The sequence below is a fragment of the Aquarana catesbeiana genome, linkage group LG02 (genome assembly GCF_042186555.1).
Source record: "Aquarana catesbeiana isolate 2022-GZ linkage group LG02, ASM4218655v1, whole genome shotgun sequence".
Classification (NCBI taxonomy): Eukaryota; Metazoa; Chordata; class Amphibia; order Anura; family Ranidae; genus Aquarana; species Aquarana catesbeiana.
In genome coordinates, this window is record NC_133325.1 from 395,529,703 (window position 1) to 395,556,006 (window position 26,304).

Genomic DNA, 26,304 nt, shown 5'->3' on the forward strand with positions numbered 1-26,304 from the left:
TTGCTCCACCATCCTCATCCAGGGGCCTGGGATGTTCCACCTTCTTTCAGATGTTTTCTGATGTACACTGTGGTAGACTCCTCATAGAGGGAAAAAGATGTAGGCTCCCATAGTGTAGTAAAAATGCTAGGTTTATTAAAAATATACAGCAACTCGATACAAAAATAGCAAACTTAATAAAAATATATATTAAAATTATTCCTGGAATGCCTTATCATACCCCACAAGCCGCGCACAGGGCCGTGATTTGTAGTGGGCGGCTAGTGTTATGATATGCCGGCCTTGCGAAGCAGCGAACGCTAGGTGTCTCTATTAAAAATGTCAGCAGCGCGCTGCGTTCCACCTGCGTTCCAGCTGCCTGTACCAGGAAGTGACGTAGCGTGCGTGACGCTGTCGTACGCCTTTTGTAATAGACATCCGTCGCTGAGGATGGCTGGCGTACTAGTGGAAAAACGTCAAGTGAGTGAAGATAAGCTAATTATATGGCGGATCATCTTACTCAAGTGACTAACAGTTATAAACACCATTCACGGATTTGAAGCTCACTGATCACTATATTTTATAATCCATTATATTAATTTGAAGTGTATCACATTTGAGTTAAGTATACACCATTAACTGGTACTCTTACCCAAACTAGGGAGCGCCACCATCCTCTTTCCACTATAACCTTGTACCCATTATTTCAATGGTAGAGTATGCAGTAGCATTTTGTTTTATGTCAGTTTGCTATAAATATAAATTTCCGCTTATTTTATACTAAAATGCCCACCCACCACTTTTATAAACACTACAAATATATTTTGAGTTTGTTAACCACTAAATGGTCACAGTAAAATGTATTTTTTTACAGTTTAAGATTTCATGTTGCTGGACCTCAAGGATGATGACCCCAGAGCATTCACCTAAAAATTAACAACTAATATTTCTGTCTTGACGTTTTTTTTTTTTTTAATTTTGCCATAAGCCCTTGTAGGTGCTAAGTGATAGGTTATCATCTTCAAGAGCAGAAACTCTAGTGGTATACAAGTGGAGCTCTTCATATGGGATCACTATAACCTTTATATAGCTTTGCTTGTTTTGCCTACTGCAAAATACTGGATATGAACACCCACACATTACAGGTATATCACAAGGATTTTTGGTCAAACAGTAATAAAACCACCATATACAATCATAATGGACTTATATATATCAGTAAAGTCATGGATAGATTATCTCATGCGTTACAATAGGTGACATGGTGTAAACTGCCATATTATGTATATCAGCCTTTGCAATTTCTATACTTTAACCGCCTCCCCAGGCGGGACCACCTCTCGTTCTGGGACAATGTCATATGATGTTGCCCCAGTCACACCGCTCTCACGCGCCCATAGGAGCATGTGGGGACACAGCGCGACCACGATCTCAGTAAAGAGCCGATGACGTAGCTCTTTACCCATGTGATCGGTGATCAGCTGTGTCCAATCACAGCCGATCACATGTAAACACGAATGTGCCGGTAATCGGCTTTCCTCGCCTCACACTGACAGAATGTGAGGAGAGCCGATCAGCAGCATCTCCGCGCAGGGGAGACCTGTACAGGTAATCAGGGCACTGATTATCAGTACAGCCCCAACAGTGCCCATCAATGATGCCAGTCAATGACCATCAGTGATGCCAATCTGTTCCTATCAGTGATGCCAGTCAGTGCTGCCCATCAGTACCCATCAATGCTGCATGTTAGTGCTTCCTCATCAGTGCCCTTCAGTGCCACCTCATCAGCGCATATCAATGAAGGAAAACAATTACTTTTTTACAAAATTATCTGACAGAAACTAAGAAAAAACATTGTTTTTTTTTTTTTTCAAAATTTTCGGTATTTTTTTCTTTTTTTTTTAGCAAAAAAATAAAAACCCAGTGGTGATTAAATACAACCAAAAGAAAGCTCTATTTGTGTGAAAAAAATGATAAAAATGTTGTTTGGGTACAGTGTTGCATGAATTGTCATTCAAAGTGTGACAGCGCTGAAAGCTGAAAATTGGTCTGGGCAGGAAGGGGGTGAAAGTGCCCAGTATTGAGGTGGTTAAAGGAATCCTTGAAATAATTTTCAGTACTCAGAAAAACCCTGCTAAACTTAATTCATTGGGGAGGGACAGCGGGTTGTTTGTAATGCCTAGCACACATATCGGGAGACATTGGCCGGTTCAATAAAAACCAGCCGACATTCGGCCCCTGTTTGTCAGCCAGTCCGACAGAAGCTGGCTTCTGTCGGACGAGCATGCTGGAAAACCAGTAGCCGACCGCCTCCCGATCAGCGTTTTCAGGCCATCCTCCTGTCTGAACTCAACAGCTCAGTGGGGTAGATCGCTGTAATAACGTCAGATTGTTAGTACAGCAGCTCCGGTCAGGTTTTTTTTTCGTTCAACCCGCTAGGTTGAACAAAAAAAAAAAAAAAAAAAACTATTAATGTGTACCAGGCTTAAAATGAAGGGTGTTAGAATGACACCCTTGCTAACAAATAAAAAGATCAATGGTGCCATGCAGCTGGCTCTACCAAATGGCATTGGACCTAAAACCATGCAGGCACCATCACATGGGAAGTCACCGAGCCACAGCTTAAATCCATTAGCAACCTTTGTAGGGAACCCAAGGGTTCCATGGAAACCTGGCTGAGAATGGCTGGCGTACATATGTTCAAACGTGTAAGCAAAAACAAAAGAGCAAACATCAAACCGATTTAATGAATGCATCATAGAAATAGCAAAGCAGATACAGACCAGGCTGGACAAAGTGGGGCCCTGTATTCCCATAGTTTCAGGGTCTATGCCTGTCTTCTATAGATTCAGTTAGCATATATGTTGAGCAGTAAATGTTTACTTGGCATAAACACTTGCTATAAATGCTGCCCAAATTTTTAATTCTGAGTGGCTCTGAAACGGTCATAAATGTATAGGAGGAAACCCCCACCTCCCTAGACTTGGTAAGTTTCTTGAAAAACCCTCCCCCTGCTTCACCCCTATTGTATTCTTTGTAATTTGTAATTAAATAACTGGGGAGACTAGTGACCTCTAAGGCCCCTTTCACACGGTATCCACTCGATATCGCCATCCGTCTGTTTTTAGCGGATCTTGTCGGATGGGATGGCAGGCGGGTGTCAGCGGACACATCTCAATGGGTGGCCTGCTCGGATTCGCCTGGAAAACAGACAGGCCAATCCGAGTGGGCCGATCGTGTGAAAGGGGCCTTAATCATAGAATGGCCTTGATTGTGATAGAAACTGGCCTACATCCGGCTTGTGTGTACACCAGCCTGTACGACAGAAACTGGCTGAATGAGCATGCTGGAAAACTAGTATCTGATCAGCATCCGATCAGTGCTGGCAGCAAATGACTGCGAGTGCTGACCGGTGTGTTCTGGCAGGGGGGCCGTCCCCCTCTCAGAACACCATAGCACAGCAGGGAGATTTCTGTTCTAACATCGGATAGTTAGTACATCGACCCCCTCCCGATCCCCTCAATTCTTTTTTTTTTTTTTCAGCCAGCTGGGTTGACTGAAACAAAAAATGATAGTGTGTACCAGGCTTAAGTCCCAGGACACTACCGCCATCCCCAAAAACTTTTCTTCACCCTCCCTCTCCCAAATACAAATGTAGCTTATTGTGTGTGGTGCCTCAGAATGCCCTAGGCCTTTTAAGATTCTGGTTATGCTCTTATTAGAAAATTGACTCCCACACAGCCATGTTATCCTTTAATCAGATAATTCTCTTGTTAAAATCTGTGGCCTCCCACGTTTATTTTTTAAATGCTTGTGGAACGGTTCTCAGGTTGATAACAGAGCTGAATAAGGGAAACTATTTTTTATTTATTTTTTTGTAAACAGAAAAAACTTTATTTAGAGAAAAAAACTTAATGCCTCTGCTAATTAAACATGTTTTTAAAAAACAAAATAAAATGCTCTATCCCTTACTAAATATATTTTCAATTCTGTATGAAACACCTTGGGAAATGAAGCAGAAAGGACAAAGTTAATCACTCAGTAAGACATTTTACAAATGCTTCCTGAATGAGGGAAGCGTCTTTTTGGCATCACCTACTTATCAACCAAGAAACCCAAGTGAACTGCAGGAGCCGTCGGCCTCGTAAATCTTTATGGAAGAATATAAGCCAAAAAGTGTTTATGCTTTGGCTTGCCAAAATGTCACATAGAGAACTGACAGACAGTGGAAACATTTTCATTTCTGTTCTCCACTCACTGCTCTCAACATAAATGTGGTAGTGCTTTAAAGGAATATCCTCACTTTATAATACCTGGCAGTTTTCTTTTGTTATGTAAAAATAAGTTTGTTATTGTTTTACTCGTTTTTTTTTTTCTACCGGTGTTTAGACAGTGGAACATCATGATTAGCTATGTTGAATTTTCCTAGTTGTTCAAAATTGTGCCCTTCCATAAGATGAGTGCTGGGGATATTTGTACAGACTTGTATACTTGGGCCAAATGCCTAATGCCGCGTACACACGAGCGGACTTTCCGGCATACTTGATCCGGCGGACCAGAGTCCGCCGGACAATCCGACCGTGTGTAGGCTCCGGCGGACTTTTCCGGCGGACTTTTTCCCAAAAGCCCACTGGACCTAGATTTGAAACATGTTTTAAATCTTTCTGTCGGACTGGCGGAAAGTCCGCTCGTCTGTGTGCTGGTCCGACGGAAAGCCCGTTCGTCTGTATGCTGGTCCAACGGACCAGATACGACGCAAGGGCAGGGTATTGCATTTTGCGCTCACTGCAATAGGAAAAACAAATTTTCCTATTGCGGCGAGCACGGGGCATACCAGGCCCTTAGGTCTGATATGGATTATAAAGGGAAACCCCTACGCCGAAAAAACGGCGTGGGGTCCCCCCTAAAATCCATACCAGACCCCGATCCAAGCACGCAGCCCGGCCGGTCAGGAAAGGGGGTGGGGACGAGCGAGCGCCCCCCCCCTCCTGAACCGTACCAGGCCACATGCCCTCAACATGGGGGGTGACTGCTTTGGGGGAGGGGGCACCCTGCGGGGCCCCCCCACCCCAAAGCACCTTGTCCTCATGTTGATGAGGACAAGGGCCTCTTCCCGACAACCCTGGCCATTGGTTGTCGGGGTCTGCGGGCGGGGGGCTTATCGGAATCCGGGAGCCCCCTATAATAAGAGGGTCCCCAGATCCCGGCCCCCCACCCTATGTGAATGAGTATGGGGTACATGGTACCCCTACCCATTCTGGGCTTCTTCCCTCTTCTCTTCTCCAGATGTTGACACGACGCTCTCTCTGGCTGGACTGCTCTCTGAGCGCTCCGTTGTGACTTATATAGGCGGAGACCCCGCCCCCTTATGATGTCACAGTCCCTGGGCATGCTGGGACTGTGACGTTTTCAGGGGCGTGGTCATCGGGTGATGTTTACCACGCCCCCTAAAACGTCAGTCCCAGCATGTCCAGGGACTGTGACATAAGGGGGCGGGGTCTCTGCCTATATAAGTCACAACGGAGCGCTCAGAGAGCAATCCAGCCCGAGAGAGCGTCGTGTCAACATCTGGAGTATAGAAGAGGGAAGAAGACAAGAAGCCCAGAAGTCCGGACCTCCGCTGGCAAAAGAGCGGCCTGAAGACAGCGGAGGAGCCGGCCGAAGAACTGGAACACCGGGAGAAGAGGCCGGAGAGAGCGGAGAAGAACCAACCGGACGCCGGGAGAAGAGGAACCGGAGGGACCCCCGAAGCCGGAAGAAGACCACCGAAGCCGAAAGAACACCCCCGAAGCCAGAGGAAGACCCCCCCGGAGCTGTTTAATAAATTAAACCTATAAAAATAAAAACCTGTGTAGTTTGTTTTATTATTGACGCTTTTTCCCTAGGTGAATGGGTAGGGGTACCATGTACCCCATACTCATTCACATAGGGTGGGGGCCCGGGATCTGGGGGCCCTCTTATTATAGGGGGCTCCCGGATTCCGATAAGCCCCCTGCCCGCAGACCCGACAACCAATGGCCAGGGTTGTCGGGAAGAGGCCCTTGTCCTCATCAACATGGGAACAAGGTGCTTTGGGGTGGGGGGGCCCCGCAGGGCGCCCCCTCCCCCAAAGCACCCACCCCCCATGTTGAGGGCATGCGGCCTGGTACGGTTCAGGAGGGGGGGGCGCTCGCTCGTCCCCACCCCCTTTCCTGACCGGCCGGGCTGCGTGCTCGGATCGGGGTCTGGTATGGATTTTAGGGGGGACCCCATGCCGTTTTTTCGGTGTAGGGGGTTCCCTTTATAACCCATACCAGACCTAAGGGCCTGGTATGACCCGCGACGGGGCTCGCAAGGTGTCAATCTCGCCAATAAAAGCGGCAAGATTGACTTCCTTTTCCAGTCCCGTCGTACCTGAGTCACGTTCAAAATGAACGGACTTGTCCGTGTGTGGGCAAGTCCGTTCATTCTGAAAGTCCGCCGTAACTCCGGCGAAAGTCCGTCGGAAAGACGGGCGGACATAGCCCGCCGGAAAGTCCGGTCGAGTGTGGGGAAGTCCGTCCGTTTTAAAGTCCGGCGCACCTGGCGGACAAAGTCCGTCGGAAAGCGTGCCGGACCAAGTATGCCAGAAAATCCGATCATGTGTACACGGCATAAGGCTCCATTCACACCTGAGCGTTGCGTTTTCCTGGCATTTTTTTTAACAAATAAAGGTTTATTCAAATAATGCACAAATTTAATGCAGGTTTAGAAAGGTATGCAAATTAAGGTTCAACACATATGGACAACATTAGAAAGCCTAAACGTCACTTATATCAATTCTAACAGAGTTTCCCTTGGATTCAGCTGGGGGGGCCTAGTCCCACCAAACTTTCCCCATCATAAGGGGGAGGGAAGAGGGGGGAAGAAGGATAGGGAGGGAGGGGGAGGGGAGGGACAGGATCAGGGAACAGGGCAAACAAGGCAAGAAATATAGGGCGGAGACACTGGAAGGGGGGAGCAGGATGACACAAGAAAGAGGATTAATCGTCTTATGATGCGACCGTGAGCATCAATCCAAGTGGACCATGCTTTGTCAAAATTTTTTGGACAGTTTCTACATAGGTTAATTTATACAGTGGCAAGTGGATTAGCCAGTGTGGGTGGGGTGGACTGCTTCCATCTAAGAAGGAGCTCCCTCCGTGCATAAAATAAGAGTAACATCATGTACCTAGAGGCCACAACGTTATCCATGATACCCAGGAGCATCATGCTAGGATCAGGCTGGAGAGACCAATCACCCAGGCCATTTTGGCCATTTTTTAAAGTGTTTTTGCAGCTGTTTATAGGCATTTTTAAAGCATTTTAGAAGTGTGATATACAAATGTTTTACAGCATCAGCGTTTTTTTTTTTGTTTAGCCAATAGAAAGCTCTAGGGGGAGGAGAGGGAGAGGAAATTAGGGATGGAGAGCAGCTATTTGAGCAGAAAACGCTCATAAAACGCTCAAGTCCTGTAGGTAAACACAGGCCTCTCTACTGAGAGCAGCAATGTGCCATTTTTTTTCTTGCAGGGAGTAAAAACTGGCACATTGCTTAGTGAAAACAGCCCACAGTAAACATGGTTAGCCACACATTTACCCTCTTGATTGACCTAGATGTTAACCCCCCCCCTCACAGCCAGTGTCAATAGTACGACGACACTGCATGTTATTAGCACTGAACATTGCATTGCCACACTATCACAGTCCTATTATAAGTCGCTGATCACTGTCAAAAGTAGTATAAAAAAAAAATTCCAATACACTGTATATACCATAGTTTGTAGACGCTATAACTTTCACGCAAACCAATCAATATACACTTATTGGGATTTTTTTCACCAAAGGCATGTAGCAGAATACATTCTGGCCAAAAATTAATAAAGACATTTTTTTTTTAAATTATTGAGTATGTTTTATAGCAGAAAGTAAAATATATTTTTTTTACATTTTATGTCTTTTTTGTTTATATCACTAAAAATAAAAAACCCAGTGGTGATCAAATACCACCAAAGAAAGCTATATTTGTGTGAAAAAAATTATATCAGTTTCATTTGGGTACATGTTTCATTGGGTACATACTGGTGGTGGCTCACTTATTATATCAGCCCCGTTGGAGTGTTTACATCTGGTGGATATCTTTTAGTTTTCTTTCAGCCTTGGACTTTGTTATACATACTTGTTAGCTATATCCTGGACGTTTTTACAGATTATTTCTGTTGTTTTGTCACTATTGGCTCTCCATTCACTGTGGTATCATTACTTTGCCAGTATACCCCGGATTTGCTTATTATTTGTATCAATTATGTCACCATTGTCTCTCTATGCACCCTAATTGTATTTATTATAATTTTTTATTGTGGTCTTATCACCCTTTTTTCACATATTGTGTCATACATTTACACGGTCACCATCATATTGGGTTAGACCTCATTACCTTCTGTGCATTTATTGCATAATGGGGATTTATAGCATATATATTTTGAAACTTCACTCCACTAATATATTATTACCCTTAATGGTAATACTTATTTATTTCATTTTTATGGTTTAATAGCGCTACACATTTTTTACATTCATTTGGGGACATCTTTTCATTTCCATGCAATTGTGTTAGTTAAAGTAGCGCTGTGCTAAATAGCAAAAAAAAATGACCTGGTCATGAAGGAGGTAAAATCTTCCGGAGCTTAAGTGGGTAATAGGCTGTATGAGAATTGCTTTCAAAGAGGATGATTTATGAAAGGCAAATAAGCTGTTCGCTTTGAAAGAAAAGTTGCACTTTGTAAGGGAATTTTCCCCAGAATTTAGTGAATGTGGTGAAATTTCACTTTGCAAAGAATACCCAATCACAAAATAAAATACAAGTAAAATAACAACATTTTTTGCTTGCCATGATTTGATAATGGAAGTCAGCAGATCTTCATCTCATTCAATAAGCTCTGGTGATAATTACCTTGCAAAGAACAACTTCCCTTGCAAAGTGAATAGTCTGTTTCTTTTAGTACATCAGCCTCAATGTGTATATGAATCCTTTTTGGTAATGATTAAACTTTGAACAATTCACTATTACATTTTTCATTATGCCTTCCAAAGCCTGTGCAAGCATTAATGAAAAAGATAGGACATGAGTTTTATTTACAGAGTTGGACCAGTTCCCTGTCTTACAGTGTTTGATTTACTAAAGGCAAATAGACTGCTTACTTTGCAAGCACAGTAGCACTCTGCAAGGGGATTCTTTTCAGATCTTTGAATGAGGTGACGTTCTACTGACTTCCATCATCAAATCATAAAGTAAGCCCACAGTTTCACATAGTAGTTGAGCTTCCTAAGCAGATATGGTTTACATTTTGGAACTATCTGAAAGTGAGGCAAGTTACCAAATGTAATGGCAGTACTGCTTTGTGAATGTTATTCATGCTTCCCAACTGTAACTGTAAAATCATTGCTGTCTAGTAATAAACAATTATGTAACTTTTATATATATATATATATATATATATATATATATTGTTAGCGAAATTTGGTTGTACGCAAAGCACACAGCCAAATCTCCTATTTCTAATCATAATAACAATTTTGTCTAATGATATAATACCATCTCACCTTTTGATCATATGTCTCTCCTCTGGTGTAGCTCATCCTCTGGTGTGTGCCTCATGCTTACAAATAGAATCACAACACATGGTTCTTACATTCCCATCTCAGCAAGACTGGCCTTTACAGCTCTGTTTGCCTCCTTTATTCAAAAGACCACAAAAGCAATCACAAACAGGAAGCCCTGGCCCCAACAGCCAATCGTTTCCTTCACAGTGTGTGACCTCAGCCTCACAGGATATGACCTCACAGGATGTAAGTGACCATATAAGGATTTAACAACAGAATACAAAACAACCAATGAACAATGACTACAGGACATGATACAATATACTAAATGACGATGACTAAAGTTCCTCGTGCATGGATGGGAGATTATCTGCAGGTGTAGGTCATGGCACCCCAAACATGTTGATCAGGCATACCAGGGGTGACAAGAGCAAAACACCTCTAAACCGATAATGTCTTTGCAGAGTGAACGCATCCCCACCAGACGATTGTTCTGTGCATTGCACAGGGGCCCTTTTGCTGGCGGACATGTCCTCTCTCCGCAAACACCTCTCTCCAAACACCAGGAAGTTTTCCACTACCTAACAGGTCTCAGCCAGCATCGATCTGCCCCAGTCAGTTCTTTAGAACGGGCTGTGGTTGATCAGACACACTGGGAGACTTATGACAACACATTAATATAAAATTTTCCACAACAATATATATATATATATATATATATATATATATAGAGAGAGAGAGAGAGATTATAAATATTTATTATAAATATTTATTGCTATGTTACATATTTTCATACCACTTATGTAATATTGGAATGTGAATAATATGCAATAATTCTTGCTCACTCGTGCTTGCATTCTGCACAACCACAACACTGGCAGATGGAGCTGTTGTTTCATGCATGGAAGGAATAATTTTATTAGGACGCATGCAATCGCTTAGGCTAAATCTGGGTGGACAAATATCTTCAGGCTGTGATGATGAAAGAAGCATTATGTGTAAAGTATAATGACTACATAGCAAATCAAGAATAAATGAAGGCAACGCTTTGGGTATTTTCACTTCTCATCTCAGTCCTTGAATAATTGTCCATTAGCGATGATATGGCTCTGGAATAAGTGATAAGAGGTCATTTCAGGTGTCGCTGCTTACCATGGGCTTGAAATATGATATGATCAAAAGTTTCTTAGTGAATTTAGTGTTTTGTTATTTTGTACTATGTTTGTTCATATGAATTTTGTGACAGGACAATGGTGGCAAGTGGGTAAACGCTGTAAGAGCCAGCCTTAGGTGCTATAAATCAAGGCATTGTTCTGCATCTTAAATATCAGTGAAGCAGTTTGTTTCAATGCAATGGTTGGACGCCAGGGGCGTTGCTAGGTCTGCAAAAGATCTGGGGCTAGAGCCCTTAGCAGCGATCACCAACCTTTTTGCATGCCTGCGGGGGGGAGACTGGTGGTAAGCAATTTTTCACGGGCGATGGCTGGTGTTGCCACTTCAATCATCATGGTATAATGGTTGATTGGTGTCAGGGTGATTGAAGTGCATTATTTATATTGTTACATTCTAATATATAATGAAGTGGGTTCAACTAACCATACACCACATCTCCTTCCAGATGCAGCGTGTCACTTGCCACCGTCGCCTGTCACCAGATGCAGTGTGTTACTTGCCACTGTCACCTGGCACTAAATGTGGATTGTCACTTGCCATGTCGCCTGCCACCAGATGTGGATTGTCACTTGCCACTTTCACCTGGCAGCAGATGTGGATTGTTACTTGCCACGTCACCTGCCACCATTTGCAGATTGTCACTTGCCACGTCACCTGCCACCATTTTCAGATTGTCACTTGCCACGTCACCGGCCACCAAATGTGGGTTGTCACTTGCCAACTGATGTGGATTGTCACTTGCCATGCCAGCCAGTGCCACCAAATGTGCATTGACGCTGCATTGGTGGCAGGCTGACAGCACTGGTCCATTTAGTGAGAGCAGGAGAGTGGTGATGCGGGGTGAGCAGTGAGAGATGATGTCATCTCGCTGCTCCCCGCCGCACCTCCGACATTGAAGCAAGGGGGTCTGGCTGCAAAGTGGAGCTCACAATGACAGGAAGCACGTGACCTCCATTCCACTGTGCTGTGAGGGCGGAAGAGCGCTGATGTGTGGCGGGCAGTGAGAGATGATGTCATCTCTGCTGCTCGCCGCACCTCGCTCCCAAATTGAAGAGGCTCGGCTGTAAAGAGTGCTGATGTGGAGCGGGCGGAGAGAGACGTCATCTCTGCTCGTCCGCCTGCTTGCTTCTCTCCTCTCCTCCGCCTCTCTCATGCAGTCCGCCCGCTTGCTGCAGCAGCCACAACCTGCTGGTTAGGCAGGGACCCTGCGGCAAGAGACTCGGGGCTATGGGCCCCAGATTCAGGGCTAAAGGCCACCCCCTAGGAACGCCCCTGTTGGACGCCATTGTGTTTTAACCAGTTCAAGTCTGGGCACTTTCACCCCCTTCCTGCCCAGGCCAATTTTTAGCTTTCAGCGCTATCACAATTTGAGTGACAATTACTCAGGCATGCAACACTGTACCCAAATTATATTTTTATCATTTTTGTAAGACAGATAGAACTTTCTTTAGGTGGTGTTTAATTACCACTGGGATTTTTATTTTTTGCTATATAAACAAAAAAATACCAAAACATTAACAAAACCCCAGTTTTTTCTTAGTTTTTGTTATAAAATTTAGCAAGTAAAAAATCTTTCTTCATAAAATTAGCCAAAATATATTCTGCTAATTTTTTTTATTTTTAAAAAAAAATAACTAGGGATGGGTCTGCGCTCTACCTGGTTGGGCAAGTCCAACCACCTAGGTGTTTGTTGTTAATTTGTTTGCCTTACAGAATTTCCTCCCTGTTTCTGGAAATTCTCAGTTTTCCTTTTCTTTTCTGCTACTCCTTTCTCTTCCTGTGAGGTCGGTGGGCTCTCCTGGGCCCGATGTCTTCCCACGCTGACCCTCCCAATTTCTCCAGATGACCCCCCTAAACATTTTATCTCTAAACGTCAAGGGACTCAATTACCCTAACAAACAGGTTAAAGCCTTCCAGGCGTTTTCTTCTCTAAAATCCAGAGTAGTAGCCCTCCAGGAGACACACTTTGCGGCCCGCAATGCTCCAAAATTTTCTATCTCCCGTTACCCCCAAGTGTTCACTGCTTTTGCCGTTACAAAACAAAGAGGGGTACTGCTGGCCTTCCACCACACCCTACCATTCACCTCCCTTGCCTAGATCAGAGACCCTGAAGGCCGATACATTATGCTTGTGAGCTTACTATAGGATGTTGAAACTAAATTTGTATCATATTATGCCCCTAACAACAACCCCAATCCATTTTTTCCCACCTTCTACAGGTTATACAAACTCATTGTAAAGCGACTTTATTTATGTGTGGTGATTCAAATCTAGTACTCCATCCTCACTTGGATAAAGCTCCATATGCTCCGGAGTCGCATTCTCGCAAACAGCTTCAACAAGCTTACCTGCTTTACTCCTGGAGAGAATCTAATCCCTCAAAAAATAATTACACCTTTAGCAGTAATTGCAGGGCCTGGAGGTGGACCAGAGAAGGGTGGAGAAGAGGGGATGCTGTGGCTGCATAGAGAGGCACAAGGTCTGTAGGGAGAGTTTGGTCTTCGTCTCTGTTGCCAACTGCTGAGATGGGGGGGGGGGGTTGTGGAGATGATGGGGGTTCCACAGCTGCAAGAGAGGTGTAAGGGCCACATGAAATGGTCTGGTGGCCTGGACTCGTGTTTGACACATGTGGCCTATAACAAGAAATACCTGAACAAGTACCTTCATATTAGGATTGCCAGGTATTTATTGAAGATTGCAGATTTCAAAATATTGAAAATTACATTTGCAATGATATGTTATAAGGTTTTAGTGGTTGGGTTCACATATATTTTTAAATGTGATCTTGTACAATGTAATTTTTTATGCAATACATGCATCCATGTTATAAATCATATGTAAGTAATTAGGGTGAGTTTTTTAATTGTTTTTTTTTTGTAAAACCATTGAGATAATGAGTGACTAATTAGAAGCCAGACCCCCTCCTATGTGCTCTAGAGTTAAACATCAGTGAGTATACAGTAAGAAATTAAAAGTTGAAGAATATGTAATCAACCCAGCATTTCATATACAGTATTCCTGATATGTGCCTGCTGTACCATATACTTGTATGAATAAGTATCCTGTTCTCTTTGTATTGCTTCCTTTTGTGTGAAATCCCTGGTATTCCTGCAAGTCCCTCTGCTTTCCTATTAAAAACCAACCACACTAAGCAGGAGAACACACTGTGGTCAGTTATCTAGCTGTGCTGGGAACTCAGTGTGCTCATCTCCAATAATCAGACATCTGGTTACAGCCCAACCCCTCCCTGCATAGCTTACTATTGGGAAGACCAGTGCGTTGCTGTTTCTCTTCCCTCAGCCCCAACAGAGGCTATATGATCAGTTATAAAAAAAAAAAGGGAAAAAGGTATTTATAATTTTTTTTTATATCTATACACAAATATTTTGCCTTTCATTTCTATTTTAAACTGAAAGGATTGTTTTTCAAGGTGAGGGTTTACAATCACTTTAATGGTTATTGCTTTGGAAAAAAATGTAGATGTCAAGTTAAAAAAATATTTTATATAAAGTAGGAAAATGTTACTAAGAATGGATTCTTTTTGCTTACTTTAATTGAAAATAACAGGACATTGCTGTAGAAATGTTTTCTTTTTTTCACTATTTACTGAAAGTAAAAAAAATTGACAAATGTGTAAACCAGCAGTTCCTATACTTGCTGTCAATTTTTATGCTACTTTTAGGCTTAGCCTTCATTTTCTTGTATAGGTTTTCCTAAAAGAAAAAAAAAAAAGTTAGAGAGCCTTTATGTTTTACAGAAACTGCCCTCCTTGTTCCCTGCAATACTTATTACATTGATTGATTACATAAGCATTTTGGAAAGCAGTCACCAGTCACTTAATTTTGTTGCATTGAAATAGCAGCAGTTGTTTCTTTTTAGGTGACTTTCTTAAAGCAGAACTTCACTTCACACACTCACTGTTTCCGTACTGCACCGATTTGGTAATTGTCTTTATGCATACCATCTAGCTTCCTTCTGTTCGACCACATGGCAATCTGTTTTTTTTTTTTTTTCTTCACCGATGGAGATGGGCAGTTTTCAATGCCACAGAGGGGATTGCTGACTTTTTGTACATTCAGTCCACCCCCAGTGCATGTATCCTTAAAGTGATTGTAAAGTCTCGTTTAAAAACCAAAACAAGAAAAAACAAGCATGTTATATTTACCTCCTCTGTGCAGTGGATTTGCACAGAGCAGCCCGGATCCTCCTCTTCTTGGGTCGCTCTTCGCTGCTCCTGGTCCCTCCCTCCTGTTGAGTGCTTCCACAGCAAGTAGCTTGCTATGGGGTCACCCGAGTCGACTCACAGCTCCATGTGTCCATTCAGACATGGAGCCCTGACTCTGCCCGCCCCGCCCCTCTCTCTCTAACTGACTTTGATTGACAGCTGCAGGAGCCAATGGCTGTGTCTCAGCCAATCAGAAGGAGAGTCCCAGACAGCTAAGGCCATCGTGGACATCGCTGGGGAGAGATGGGGCTCAGGTAAGTAATTGGGGGGTGCTGGGGAGGCTGCCACCCACAGGTTTTTTATCTTAATGCATAGAATACATTAAGGTAAAAAACCTTCTGCCTTTACAACTCCTTACAAGTTATTTCTGGGTACTCTGCTATTGTCCACCTGGTTCATATGCATTTACTTCCCTATTGTGACTTTATCTATGCCTCGCATTATGGAATGTTGTTTCCTCCCTTCTTCAACATGTATCCTACCTATGCTGTTGTCAGTTACCTAGTTGTACACTATTCGCATGCGTTGGTATGTTTCTGTTAAGGTTACACAGACCTACTTATGTCTCAATAGTCCATCATGTACAATGTTCTTTTTGTAAAGCAAGATTAACCATAAATAAATTGCTCAATAGCCACAAAGAATATAAAGTAAGTCCACTTTGTGAGCACCAAATGCCTTTACAAACCCAAATATTACCTTCTAAGAGTAGCAGTGACATCTCAACTGTGCTGTAAATATCCTGTGCAAAAGAGCAGAACTGTCAGAGGGCCCCAGCAGGTCCCACCCACTAAAGACTGCCAGAAAACTAAGAGTGGGGACAGAGACAAGGCCTATCATCCTTTATGGCCCCTTGCACTCGGGCATTATAATTTACTGATGTTTACTCAGGAACTTGTGATCCCCATGTGCAAGGGTATAGGTGAGTAAAGGTGTGCAAGCGTATAGATTATTATAGACATGTAAAATTCTTCTTCATTGCCAGTATTGTAATACATTCGCATAAGAATTAAACTAGTAAATAAATCAAGTGCATACAATTTTCAATGAATAAAGTGCATAAATCATCAATTTCTATAAAAATATACAAAAAATATATGAAAGAAATATATATATATATATATATATATATATATATATATAATTAAAGTGAGTCCATTTTTCAACAAAGTCCATAAAATAAGATAAATCCAGTCTTCGTGAATAGTCCAGTCCCATACACACAGTATTTAACTCTGATCACTATTGTGCCCTTCACCCCACCTATGGGTGTCTTCTCACCTGCTTAGACAGACCTCACTAACTACAGGAGGTCAATATGCGCTTTTGCAGTGTTTACGTGGCACTGCTTCCACTGGCTGTTCAGTCCCAGTCCGCAGCTCTCAGCATGGTGTCATTCATATAGAAGGCAAGAGGATAAAACCATAGTGCAGATTGCTAAACACTGCAAAAGCACACATTGACCTCTTGTAGTTAGTGAGGTCTGTCTAAGCAGGTGAGAAGACACCCATAGGTGGGGTGAAGGGCACAGTGGTGATCAGAGTTAAATACTGTGTATATGGGACTGGACTATTCACGGAGACTGGATTTATCTTATTTTATGGACTTTGTTGAAAAATGGACTCCCTTTGAATGATTATATAAATATTTTTGTATATTTTTATAGAAATTGATGATTTATGCACTTTATTCATTGAAAATTGTATGCGCTTGATTTATTGAAGGAGAACGCTGCACCCTTATGAGATAGTGTATATTTGTTGCATTTGTTCAGGTGGTTGGATGCATATTGGTGTTAGCTGCTTCCTGTAGTATTTAGGATTTGTCACATTTTTCACAATCATATTGTAATAGTAGGTTAGCGCAGAAGTTTTTTTCACATTTATATATTAAACACGCAAGTAAATTACTGCATGCAAATGTAACATTTTCTATGTTTTGTTTTACTGTTCTGTACTCAACGCTGTATTACTGATCTTTACTCAGCTGTGTGCAATATCCTATAGACAACAATGCGTCTTATTTCAGATCAGTAAAAAACTCAGCATTTTTTGCAACAGGCCTACAAAGAGAGAGAGCAGTAGTAACTGGTATTTATTACAGGAAGCTTCTGAACGGAGGAAATGTTGTACACTGGATTATTACACCTATCTGGAAGAAAATCAGACCAAGTTTAAATAAAAAATGTACATGCCTCTTGTATTTTTAGACAATATTTGCTTACCCGGGAGTTCAGCTTTAGAGTAAAACTAAAGGCAAACTTTTTTTTTTTGTTTGTTTTGCATAGAGTAAGCGAGACTTATAACCCCTGTCATTTGTGTCCCATTGTGGAGATTTCCTTTCACTTCCTATCCCATAGCCAAGGGGAAATTAGAGGAAATCCCTTCAAAGTTGGGAAATTCCGAATTGTCACCAGAGCTTGTGACCCCAATGGAAGATTTCTCCTCTATTACTGTTCCGGTGTCAACTCAAAACTTGGGATTTTCTTTTACTTTCACTTTCAATAATAGCAGTAAACTGGACAAATATAGGGTTAATCTTCCTAACAGGGGCACAGACAGCAGTACAAACTGACAGGTGTTCTAATCATTCTCTTATGAAAACAAGTGTTTCTGTAATTCAGGTAATGTTAAAAGAGAAAAACTTTATCTTAATTAAGATGTTTTGCATATTATGTTTTGCAGGTCAGCGGTGAAGCACAAGAACTATTTTCAGCCCGGCATGGTCCTGTACGATCTGCCCGAATCTTACCATCTCCTCAGATTTGTACGTTTCAGATTTTTTCCCTATTTTTATGACAGTTTTCTTGGTTTACAGGTGTTATAGGTTTGCAGTTTGTTTTAGTTGACTCTCTTTCCTCTGAAGTACCCTTGGTGCTCTGTGTTGTTAGTAATGTAAATGTAAAGCCCCTTTCACACTGCTAGCGCGGCCGCGTTAACGGTAAAGCGCCGCTAGTTTTAGCGACGCTTTCCCGCTGTTATAGCGGTGCTTTTCGGCCGCTAGGGGTGTGCTTTTAACCCCGCTAATGGCCGAGGAAAGGGTTAAAACCGCCCGCTTCGGCAGTGCTGCCCATTAATTTCACTGTAAAAGTGTGTATAAGGGAGCTAACAGACCAAGCAGTCTATGTAGAAATAAGAGGGTCTTCGTGCTCTTCCGGCAGCACGTGAAAAGAGAAGCAAATTCTGGAATTAAAAAGAAAAGAAAAAAAGGCGCCTTTTTTCTTTTCTTTTTTTTCCCATTGATTTCAATGGCAGGGGTGGTTTAGGAGCGTTGTACACACCGCTCCCGCTCCGCCCCAAAGACTCTGCTTGCAGGCCTTTTTTTTTTCGGACCTGCAAGCTCACCACCTCAGTGTGAAAGCACTCAGGCTTTCAGACCCCTTACACACTGAGGTGCTTTACAGGCGTTTTTGCGCTAAAAATAGCGCCTGTAAAGCACCTCTCAAACCACCCCAGCTTTCACACTAGGATGGTGCGCTTCCAGGACAGGAAAAAAAGTCCTGCAAGCAGCATCTTTGGTGCGGTGAATACACCGCTCCTCCACTGCCCCTGCCAATTGGAATGAATGAGCAGCACTACCGAAGCGCTTGCACAGCGCTTTGGCAGCGGAGCTTTGCGGGTGCTTTTAACCCTTTATTCGGCCGCTAGCGGTGATTAAAAGCTCCCCACTAGTGGCCAAAAAGCGCAGCCATAACAGTGATAAAGCCCCGCTAAAGCTAGCGTCGCTTTACCCCTAACGCGGCCGCGCTAGTAGTGTGAAAGGGGCCTCACACTGGGGAGGCTTGAGAGGCGCTTTTAAGGTGCTTTACAGGCGCTATTTTTTAGTGCTAAAACGCCTGAATAGTGCCTTCAGTGTGAAAGGGGTCTAATAGTAATGTAATATGTGAGTTCAATGTGAGATCTTTTTTTTAAATATGCCAAAAAATCTGCTTACTGTTCAAAAACATATTTTGATATGGCCCACAAAGTTTGAATGCCAATATACATAGTATAAACGCAAAAGTGTTATCTTTGGCAAAAAAGTAATATTTGCTGATAAAGCCCTTTTAATAACCTGGAAAACTGTATGCCATATTTCTAATGGTATTTACAGCCACTTCGTCCTATTTATAATACATATTCGCCATTGATTAATGTTCACATTTGCTAGGTCAAGTAACATTAGGCAATATTCTTCAGTGTTTGCTTTTCAATGGCAGAAGGCACTTATTGTACTATATGGCTTTGATCTAATATGGCCATGTAGCGATGATAGGTCAATGATGTCACAAACATCCCTGCCCCTTTGTGTATGTGCAGCTGCGGGATAAGGAATGCCCTGCCACAGTTGATTGGGTGGTACCTTTCACCATTAACATGCTCATCAATGCCTGGGACCAGGCGGGGGGCTGTAGTCATGTGAGAATCAAACATTAGGGCAGTTTAGAGATGAGCCGTGTGACTGTTTGCTGTAATAAGAGTACAGAGTTCCTCTGAAAAGTGCTGTCCTGTGTCAATACACACTGTAACAGAATGGGGTCTTGCCATGCACCTAGCATGGACCTCATGTGTACACTTGTTAAAGAGGTTGTAAACCTTAAAAAAAAATATCCTGTTCCTTTTAACCACTAGCTGACAAGCCGCCGTCATTATACTGTGGCAGGTCGGCTCTCTCCCGCAAATCGCCATAGCTGTACGTCGGCCTTTAAAACAGCTAGAGCAGGCCCACGCCCGCTGGACGGCGGTGGAGCCGATGCATGCGCGACCGAAGGCCACGCGCGGTCCCGTGAACGAGAGACAGAACGTGCATTTGTGTGTGTAAACACACAAATCCCGGTTCTGTCAGGAGAGGAGAGACATATCGTTTATTCCTACTAGCTAGGAACAACGATCTGGCTTCTCCTCTAGTCAGTCACAACCCCCCACAGTAAGAAACACACTGAGGGAACACATTTAGCACCTAGATAACCCCCTAATGTTAACCCCTTCCCTACCAGTGACATTTATACAGTAATCAGTAATCATTTTTATAGCACTTATCGTTGTATAAATGTCAATGGTCCCAAAAATGTGTAAAAAGTGTCCGATCTGTCCGCCGCAATGTCACAGTCCTGATAAAAATCGCTGATCGCCGCCATTACCAGTAAAAAAAACAACAATAAAAATGCCATAAACCTCATTTTGTGGACGCTATAACTTTTGCGCAAGTCAATCAATATACGCTTATTGCAATTTTTTTTACTAAAAGTATGTAGAAGAATATATCGGCCTAAACTGATGAAGAAATTTGTTTTAAAAAAAATTGGGGTATTTATTATAGCAAAAATCTAAACATATTGTTTTTTTTTCAAAATTGTCGCTCCTTTTTTGTTTATAGCGCAAAAAACAACACGCAGAGGTGATCAAATACCACCAAAAGAAAGCTATATTTGTGTGGAAAAAAGGACGTCAATTTTGTTTGGGTACCACTTTGCACAACGGCGCAATTGTCGGTTAAAGCGATGCAGTGCCGTATCACAAAAAATGGCCTGGTCATTAAGTGGGCAAATCCTTCCGGGGCTGAAGCGGTTAAAGCAGGTTAAACAGCATAGTGCTTGTGCTGTCTAATTTGTCCCTTTCTATGCTGTAAAAAACCTGGTTGATCCTGCCTGTTCCTGTGTCCCATATGTGAACTGACCACGGTAATCATGGCTGTTGATCCATTAATCGTGGTCAGTGTTAATTTTGGCAGCAAATTTTGATTTAGTTTTAGTCTTAGGACTAAAATGGCATTTTAGTTTTAGTCCCATTTTAGTCTTCTGCAATTGTTTTAGTTTTAGTTGTATTTATTTGACTAAATCTCCAGTACATTTTAGTCGACTAAACTGTCCTATGTTTTAGTCGATTAAAATCTCAGTATATTTTACTCGACTAAAACTCATTTTAGTTGCTAAAACCTAATGGGTGTAATTCAATTGTAATGCATTAGTTAACAATTCTCTACAATTTGCAAACTCATTATGTTACTAATATGTTATTTATTATTACATTAAGGTATGAACATGCACTACAGACCAGTGTTAATTTTGAAGTAAAATTTCAATTTAGTTTCAGCCTTAGTCTTTTAAAACGACTAAATGTTTTAGTCGTTTTAGTCGACAAAATTAACACTGATCATGGTCAGTTTAGGTGCTTGTCAGTTCCTAGTGTGTGAGTGATCTCCAAACTGGCCCCTCTCCTCCTGCTGCTATCTCGGGTGGCAGTAAACTCTGTGAATAGCATTACTGCCAGCCCCTTTTTTATAACAAGGCATATTGCACATGTGACCTCCCATCACTCTCCTCCCCAAAACTAAGGACGGCAGTGGAAGGGGCTACCTGCTGATGTCAGCCGGGGGCTAAGCGGACAGTACAGCGGTCACGTGACCTCCCAGCTGATGTCAGAGGAAAATCTCAGTCCTTAGATCAGGGGAGGAGAGCGGTGGGAGGTCATGTAACGGCACAGCTGCGCTCTGAAATAAGGTATTTAGCGGCATCATTCTTGTTATAACAGAGGGGCTGGCAGTAATGCTATTCGCTGACTTTACAACCACTTTAACTCCTTCCTTCTTGCACCATGCTGCCAGGCGAAGTGTCTCTGTAACGCGAGTTCGGTCCCGGTTACTTAGGGGGACGGACCACTGGGGAAGGAGCCAGAACACCAACCCCCTCACTACTGGAGGACCCATCACCTGCACCAGGTACCAGGTTTTACATCTGGCTGTGATATACCTTGGCTGGTGCGTGGTTACCCACAGCAACTGCATTACTTCCTCTGCTAGACTTGCTGAACAGACCTTTTGTAGTGGCTTTGCCAAAACATCGTCCAGCTCTTTGAATAACTTCAGACCAGGCTTATGCCTCGTACGCACGGTCGGATTTTCCGAGGGAAAATGTGTGATAGGACCTTGTTGTCGGAAATTCCGACCGTGTGTAGGCTCCATCACACATTTTCCATTGGATTTTCCGACACACAAAGTTTGAGCGCAGGCTATAAAATTTTCCGACAACAAAATCCGTTGTCGGAATTTCCGATCGTGTGTACACAAATCCGACGCACAAAGTGCCACGCATGCTCAGAATAAATAAAGAGATGAAAGCTATTGGCTACTGCCCCGTTTATAGTCCCGACGTACGTGTTTTACGTCACCGCGTTCAGAATGGTTGGATTTTCCGACAACTTTGTGTGACCGTGTGTATGCAAGACAAGTTTGAGCCAACATCCGTCGGAAAAAATCCTAGGATTTTGTTGTCGGAATGTCCAATCAATGTCCGACCGTGTGTACGGGGCATTAGAACAGTTGATGCAGCTTTACTTGGCCATACAGTTCACTGTGAACAATAACCTTAAAATGTCCCTATCTATCTCTACTTGGCTGCTCTCCCAATGTTAGTTAGTCAATTTTTAGTTGTCTTGGCTGTTCTCTGGATCCACGGTGCCTCAGACAGACTCCAAGGCGCAGCAGTCCTCCCTCAATGCACTCACAGCATTTGCAGCTAAGAGCGGGTCCCTGGACCTCAGCCTTCCCCCTTTTTATATTACAGGTGGGCAGGCTGGACCCCAAAAGCCTGGGAACAGAAGCAAACAAGTTAAATCCCCCCCCCCACCCCCCAGCTTGAGCCAGCCACTTAATAAATTGACATACAAGTGGTTGGGCGTTCCGACCAAACCCGTGCTCATCCCTGCTTATGAGCAGGAGGACATAGTAAAATGTTTTGCGGTTGCAGGTTTTCCTGAATGGCATTATCAGTTGACTGAATGATTTTACTTGTTTCATGAAGTTATTCTTTAGAGCCCTTGCACACTGGGGCGGTTTGCAGGCGCTATTGCGCTAATAATAGCGCCTGCAAACCGCCCCGAAAGTGCCGCTACTTTCATTCCAGTGTGCAAGCCCCGAGGGCTTGCACACTGGAGCGATGCGCTGGCAGGACGGTAAAAAAAGTCCTGCTAGCAGCATCTTCGGAGCGGTGAAGGAGTGGTGTGTATACCGCTCCTTTACTGCTCCTGCCCATTGAAATCAATGGGACGGCGCGGCTATACCGCCGGCAAAGCGCCTCTGCAGAGGCGCTTTGCGGTGATATTTAACCCTTTCTCGGCCGCTAGCGGGGGTTAAAACCGCCCCGCTAGCGGCCGCATACCGACGGTAAAACGCCGCTAATAATAGCGGCGTTTTACCGCCGACGCCGCCCCCCGCCCCAGTGTGCAAGGGCTCTGACAGATTTCTTCTACCTATTTATTATAGCTCTCTTTGTTATGCATTTCCCTTGCTTTACTGATCTACCTTATAATATATGAAATGTTTTGCTCCCTTGGCTGCACTCTGATTTGGCTGGTTAATGTAATATGCTGTTTCTTGAGAAAGTGTTTTAGATCCCAGTATAATATCTAGACAAAACATTTTCTGGACGTACTCTTCACAAGCTTTTTAATTGCTTCAGATGGTATTCTTTTTCATTTCTGTTAAATTCCACTGCTTAGCAGATGGTGATAAAAGTTAGGAACACATTACTCCTTTTTACAGTGATCTTCTGTGTAATTAGAGCTCTTGATTATGTCTTTTGTTCCTGAAGCCATTATAAACTGAGACATGGTACGGTAAGTGCAGTAATACATTTTTTACTCAATGCAATAGGTGAAGGGTGAGCCAATTAAATGCTTCTTTCTGAATGGTAGTATAGACTCCTGCCTTATTCCAGGCTTTTCTAGTCTGAACTGTTCATACACCTGGAGGTAATTTAAATCACTGTTTTTAAGGTGAATTTTTAGCTGCCAATAGTAAAAGATTCAACACTTTCTAAAGAAGTGGGTTAGACTGGTATCCCTAATAAATTCCTACATATTTCCTGCAACAATGTTATTAAAATTATTTAGGTGTCTGGTATGTAGAAGTCACTCTTTTGGCTGTTTTGAGTACCTTCTAGTAACCTGCAAGATACCAAAACAAAATGTAAACAACATTTTTAAAGGGAACCTGTCAGGAGATATACTGTATATGGGGGCTGCCATTGCTGACATGTTATTGAAAGTGCAAGCTCCTGGGATGTCATGATTTATGCAACCCTACTTAGTAAGTAAGTGACTCCTAACAGATATATTCCTCTCATTTGCCCTAACGCTTGATATTCATGTGCTTGTTGAAGTCAGCAGTAAAGTAGGGATATGGATGACAATTCTGGAGCTTGCATCTCCAAAAAACAAGACAACAGTGTCAGCTGTCATTATACTATTCAAACTAGGAACCAGTAAATTCAATTGGTGAATTGATGCTACCATTCAGAGAACATGGAAGTTGTGGTTAGAAAATCCAGTTATTTATTTTGACCTGAGTTTTGTGTATCCTTACACAATTCTGAGCTGACCAACTGACCTGAAAGCGGAATTGAATTTTACTGTAACAAACAGCAAGCAGGCAGTCTTTTATTGCAATGTCTCTTCTGCATTAAAATGCCTCTACCTGACTGCTCACTGTCTTCTCTGGTGCTGCAAACTGAGCTGTGCATGTACAGCTTAGCTTACAGCACCGTGACGGTCTCTTAGTGCTGGGATGATGGCCTCCTGCTGATGTCATCCTGCGCTGGCCAATTGTGAGGCCCAAAGACCGGCACTCAGAAGAAGAAGCCGGCACCAGTGAGGGAGCATTTGACAGGTGAAATATATACCCCTCAGTTTCACATAAAAAAAAAATCTTTGTCTTTGTTAAAAAAAAAAATTGTTATCCATTGTTCCAGAAACCAGTTATCTCACTTGTGGGAGCTGATTGGTACTCTAGCAGCACCACATCTCAGAACAGGCTATAATAATGAACATCATTTAGCCCTCTGATTCCTCCTGTACTGTCTGCCCTCACCTTGTAAAGCGCTGCACAAAATGTTGGTCGCTAAATAAATCCTGTATAATAATAATACAAAAGAGATTTTTAAGGAGCTACATTAAGCTAGCAACAATTAAAGTGATACTAAAGTCTCGTCTTTTTTTAGGTAAAAATAACAAACATGCTATACTTACCTGCTCTGTGCAGTGGTTTTGCACAGAGCAGTCCAGATCCTCCTCTTCTTGGGTCCCTCTTCAGTGCTCCTGGCCTCTCTCTCCTGTTGAATGTGTCCATTCAGACATCTAGCCGTGGCCTGCCCCTCTCTCTCATCATTGGCTCACTGACTTTGATTGACAGCCGTGGGTGCCAATGGCGCCGCGCTGCTGTCTCAACTAATGAGGAGGGGAGTCCCGGACAGCTGAGTTTCTCGTGTAACATCGCTGGATCTAGATGGGGCTTACGTATGTATTAGGGGGGCTGAGGGGGGCTGCTGCACACAGAAGGTTTTTTATAGAATGCATGAAGATAAAAAACCTTCTGACTTTAAAACCACTTTAAACATACAGTATATTCATTAGTAAAATGTATATTTATTGAATAAATGTAAAAATAAAAATCATTAAAAAAGATATTGCAAATTTATTATAAAGTGGATATAAAAAGTCTACACACCCCTGTTAAAATATCAGGTTCTCTGATGTAAAAAAAATGAGACGAATATAAATCATTTTAAGAACTCAATTGAAAAACAAACAGAAATATATTTTTTTTTGCGGGGGGGGTTAAAAAATGAAAAATGAAATAATGTGATTGCATACGTGTGAACCCCCTCTTATAACTGGGGATGTAGCTGTGTTCAGAATTAGGCTGGGTTCACACTGGTGCGACACGACAGCCGTCCTACTTTGGATCCGACTTTGCCCTGCGACATAAAGCCGGCATGTGTCCGACTTTCAATGAACGGGGATCCGACTTGGATCCCCGCCAATGCCCGGCATTGTTTGGCATTAGGGGGAACTCCGCGCCAAATTTTAAATAAAAAACCGGCATGGGTTCCCCCTCCAAGAGCATACCAGGCCCTTGGGTCTGGTATGGACCTTGAGGGGAACCCCCTACGCCGAAAAAACGGCGTGGGGGGTCGCCCCCAATCCATACCAGACCCTTATGCGAGCACGCAGCCCGGCCGGACAGGAATGGGGGTGGGGACGAGCAAGCGCCCCCCCCCTCCTGAACCGTACCAGGCCGCATGCCCTCAACATGGGGGGTGGTGCCTTGGGGGAGGGGGCGCGCTGCGGCCCCCCCACCCCAAAGCACCTTGTCCCCATGTTGATGAGGACAAGGGCCTCTTCCCGACAACCCAGGCCGTTGGTTGTCGGGGTCTGCGGGCGGGGGCTTATCGGAATCCGGGAGCCCCCTTTAATAAGGGGGCCCCCAGATCCCGGCCCCCCACCCTATGTGAATGAGTATGGGGTACATCGTACCCCTACCCATTCACCTAGGGAAAAAGTGTCAATTAAAAA

General features: G+C 43.2%; 1 protein-coding gene across 4 annotated transcripts in view; it reads left to right on the plus strand.

Moving 5' to 3' along the window:
• The window catches only part of BCAS3 (BCAS3 microtubule associated cell migration factor), a 1,663,284-nt gene that overhangs the window by 100,404 nt on the left and 1,536,576 nt on the right, over positions 1 to 26,304 (plus strand). For all 4 annotated transcript variants that reach the window (XM_073615250.1, XM_073615251.1, XM_073615252.1 and 1 more), the window contains exon 6: positions 17,662 to 17,743. In XM_073615250.1, coding sequence (XP_073471351.1) covers positions 17,662 to 17,743 — 82 coding nt within the window. The remainder of the gene's footprint in view (positions 1 to 17,661; positions 17,744 to 26,304) is intronic.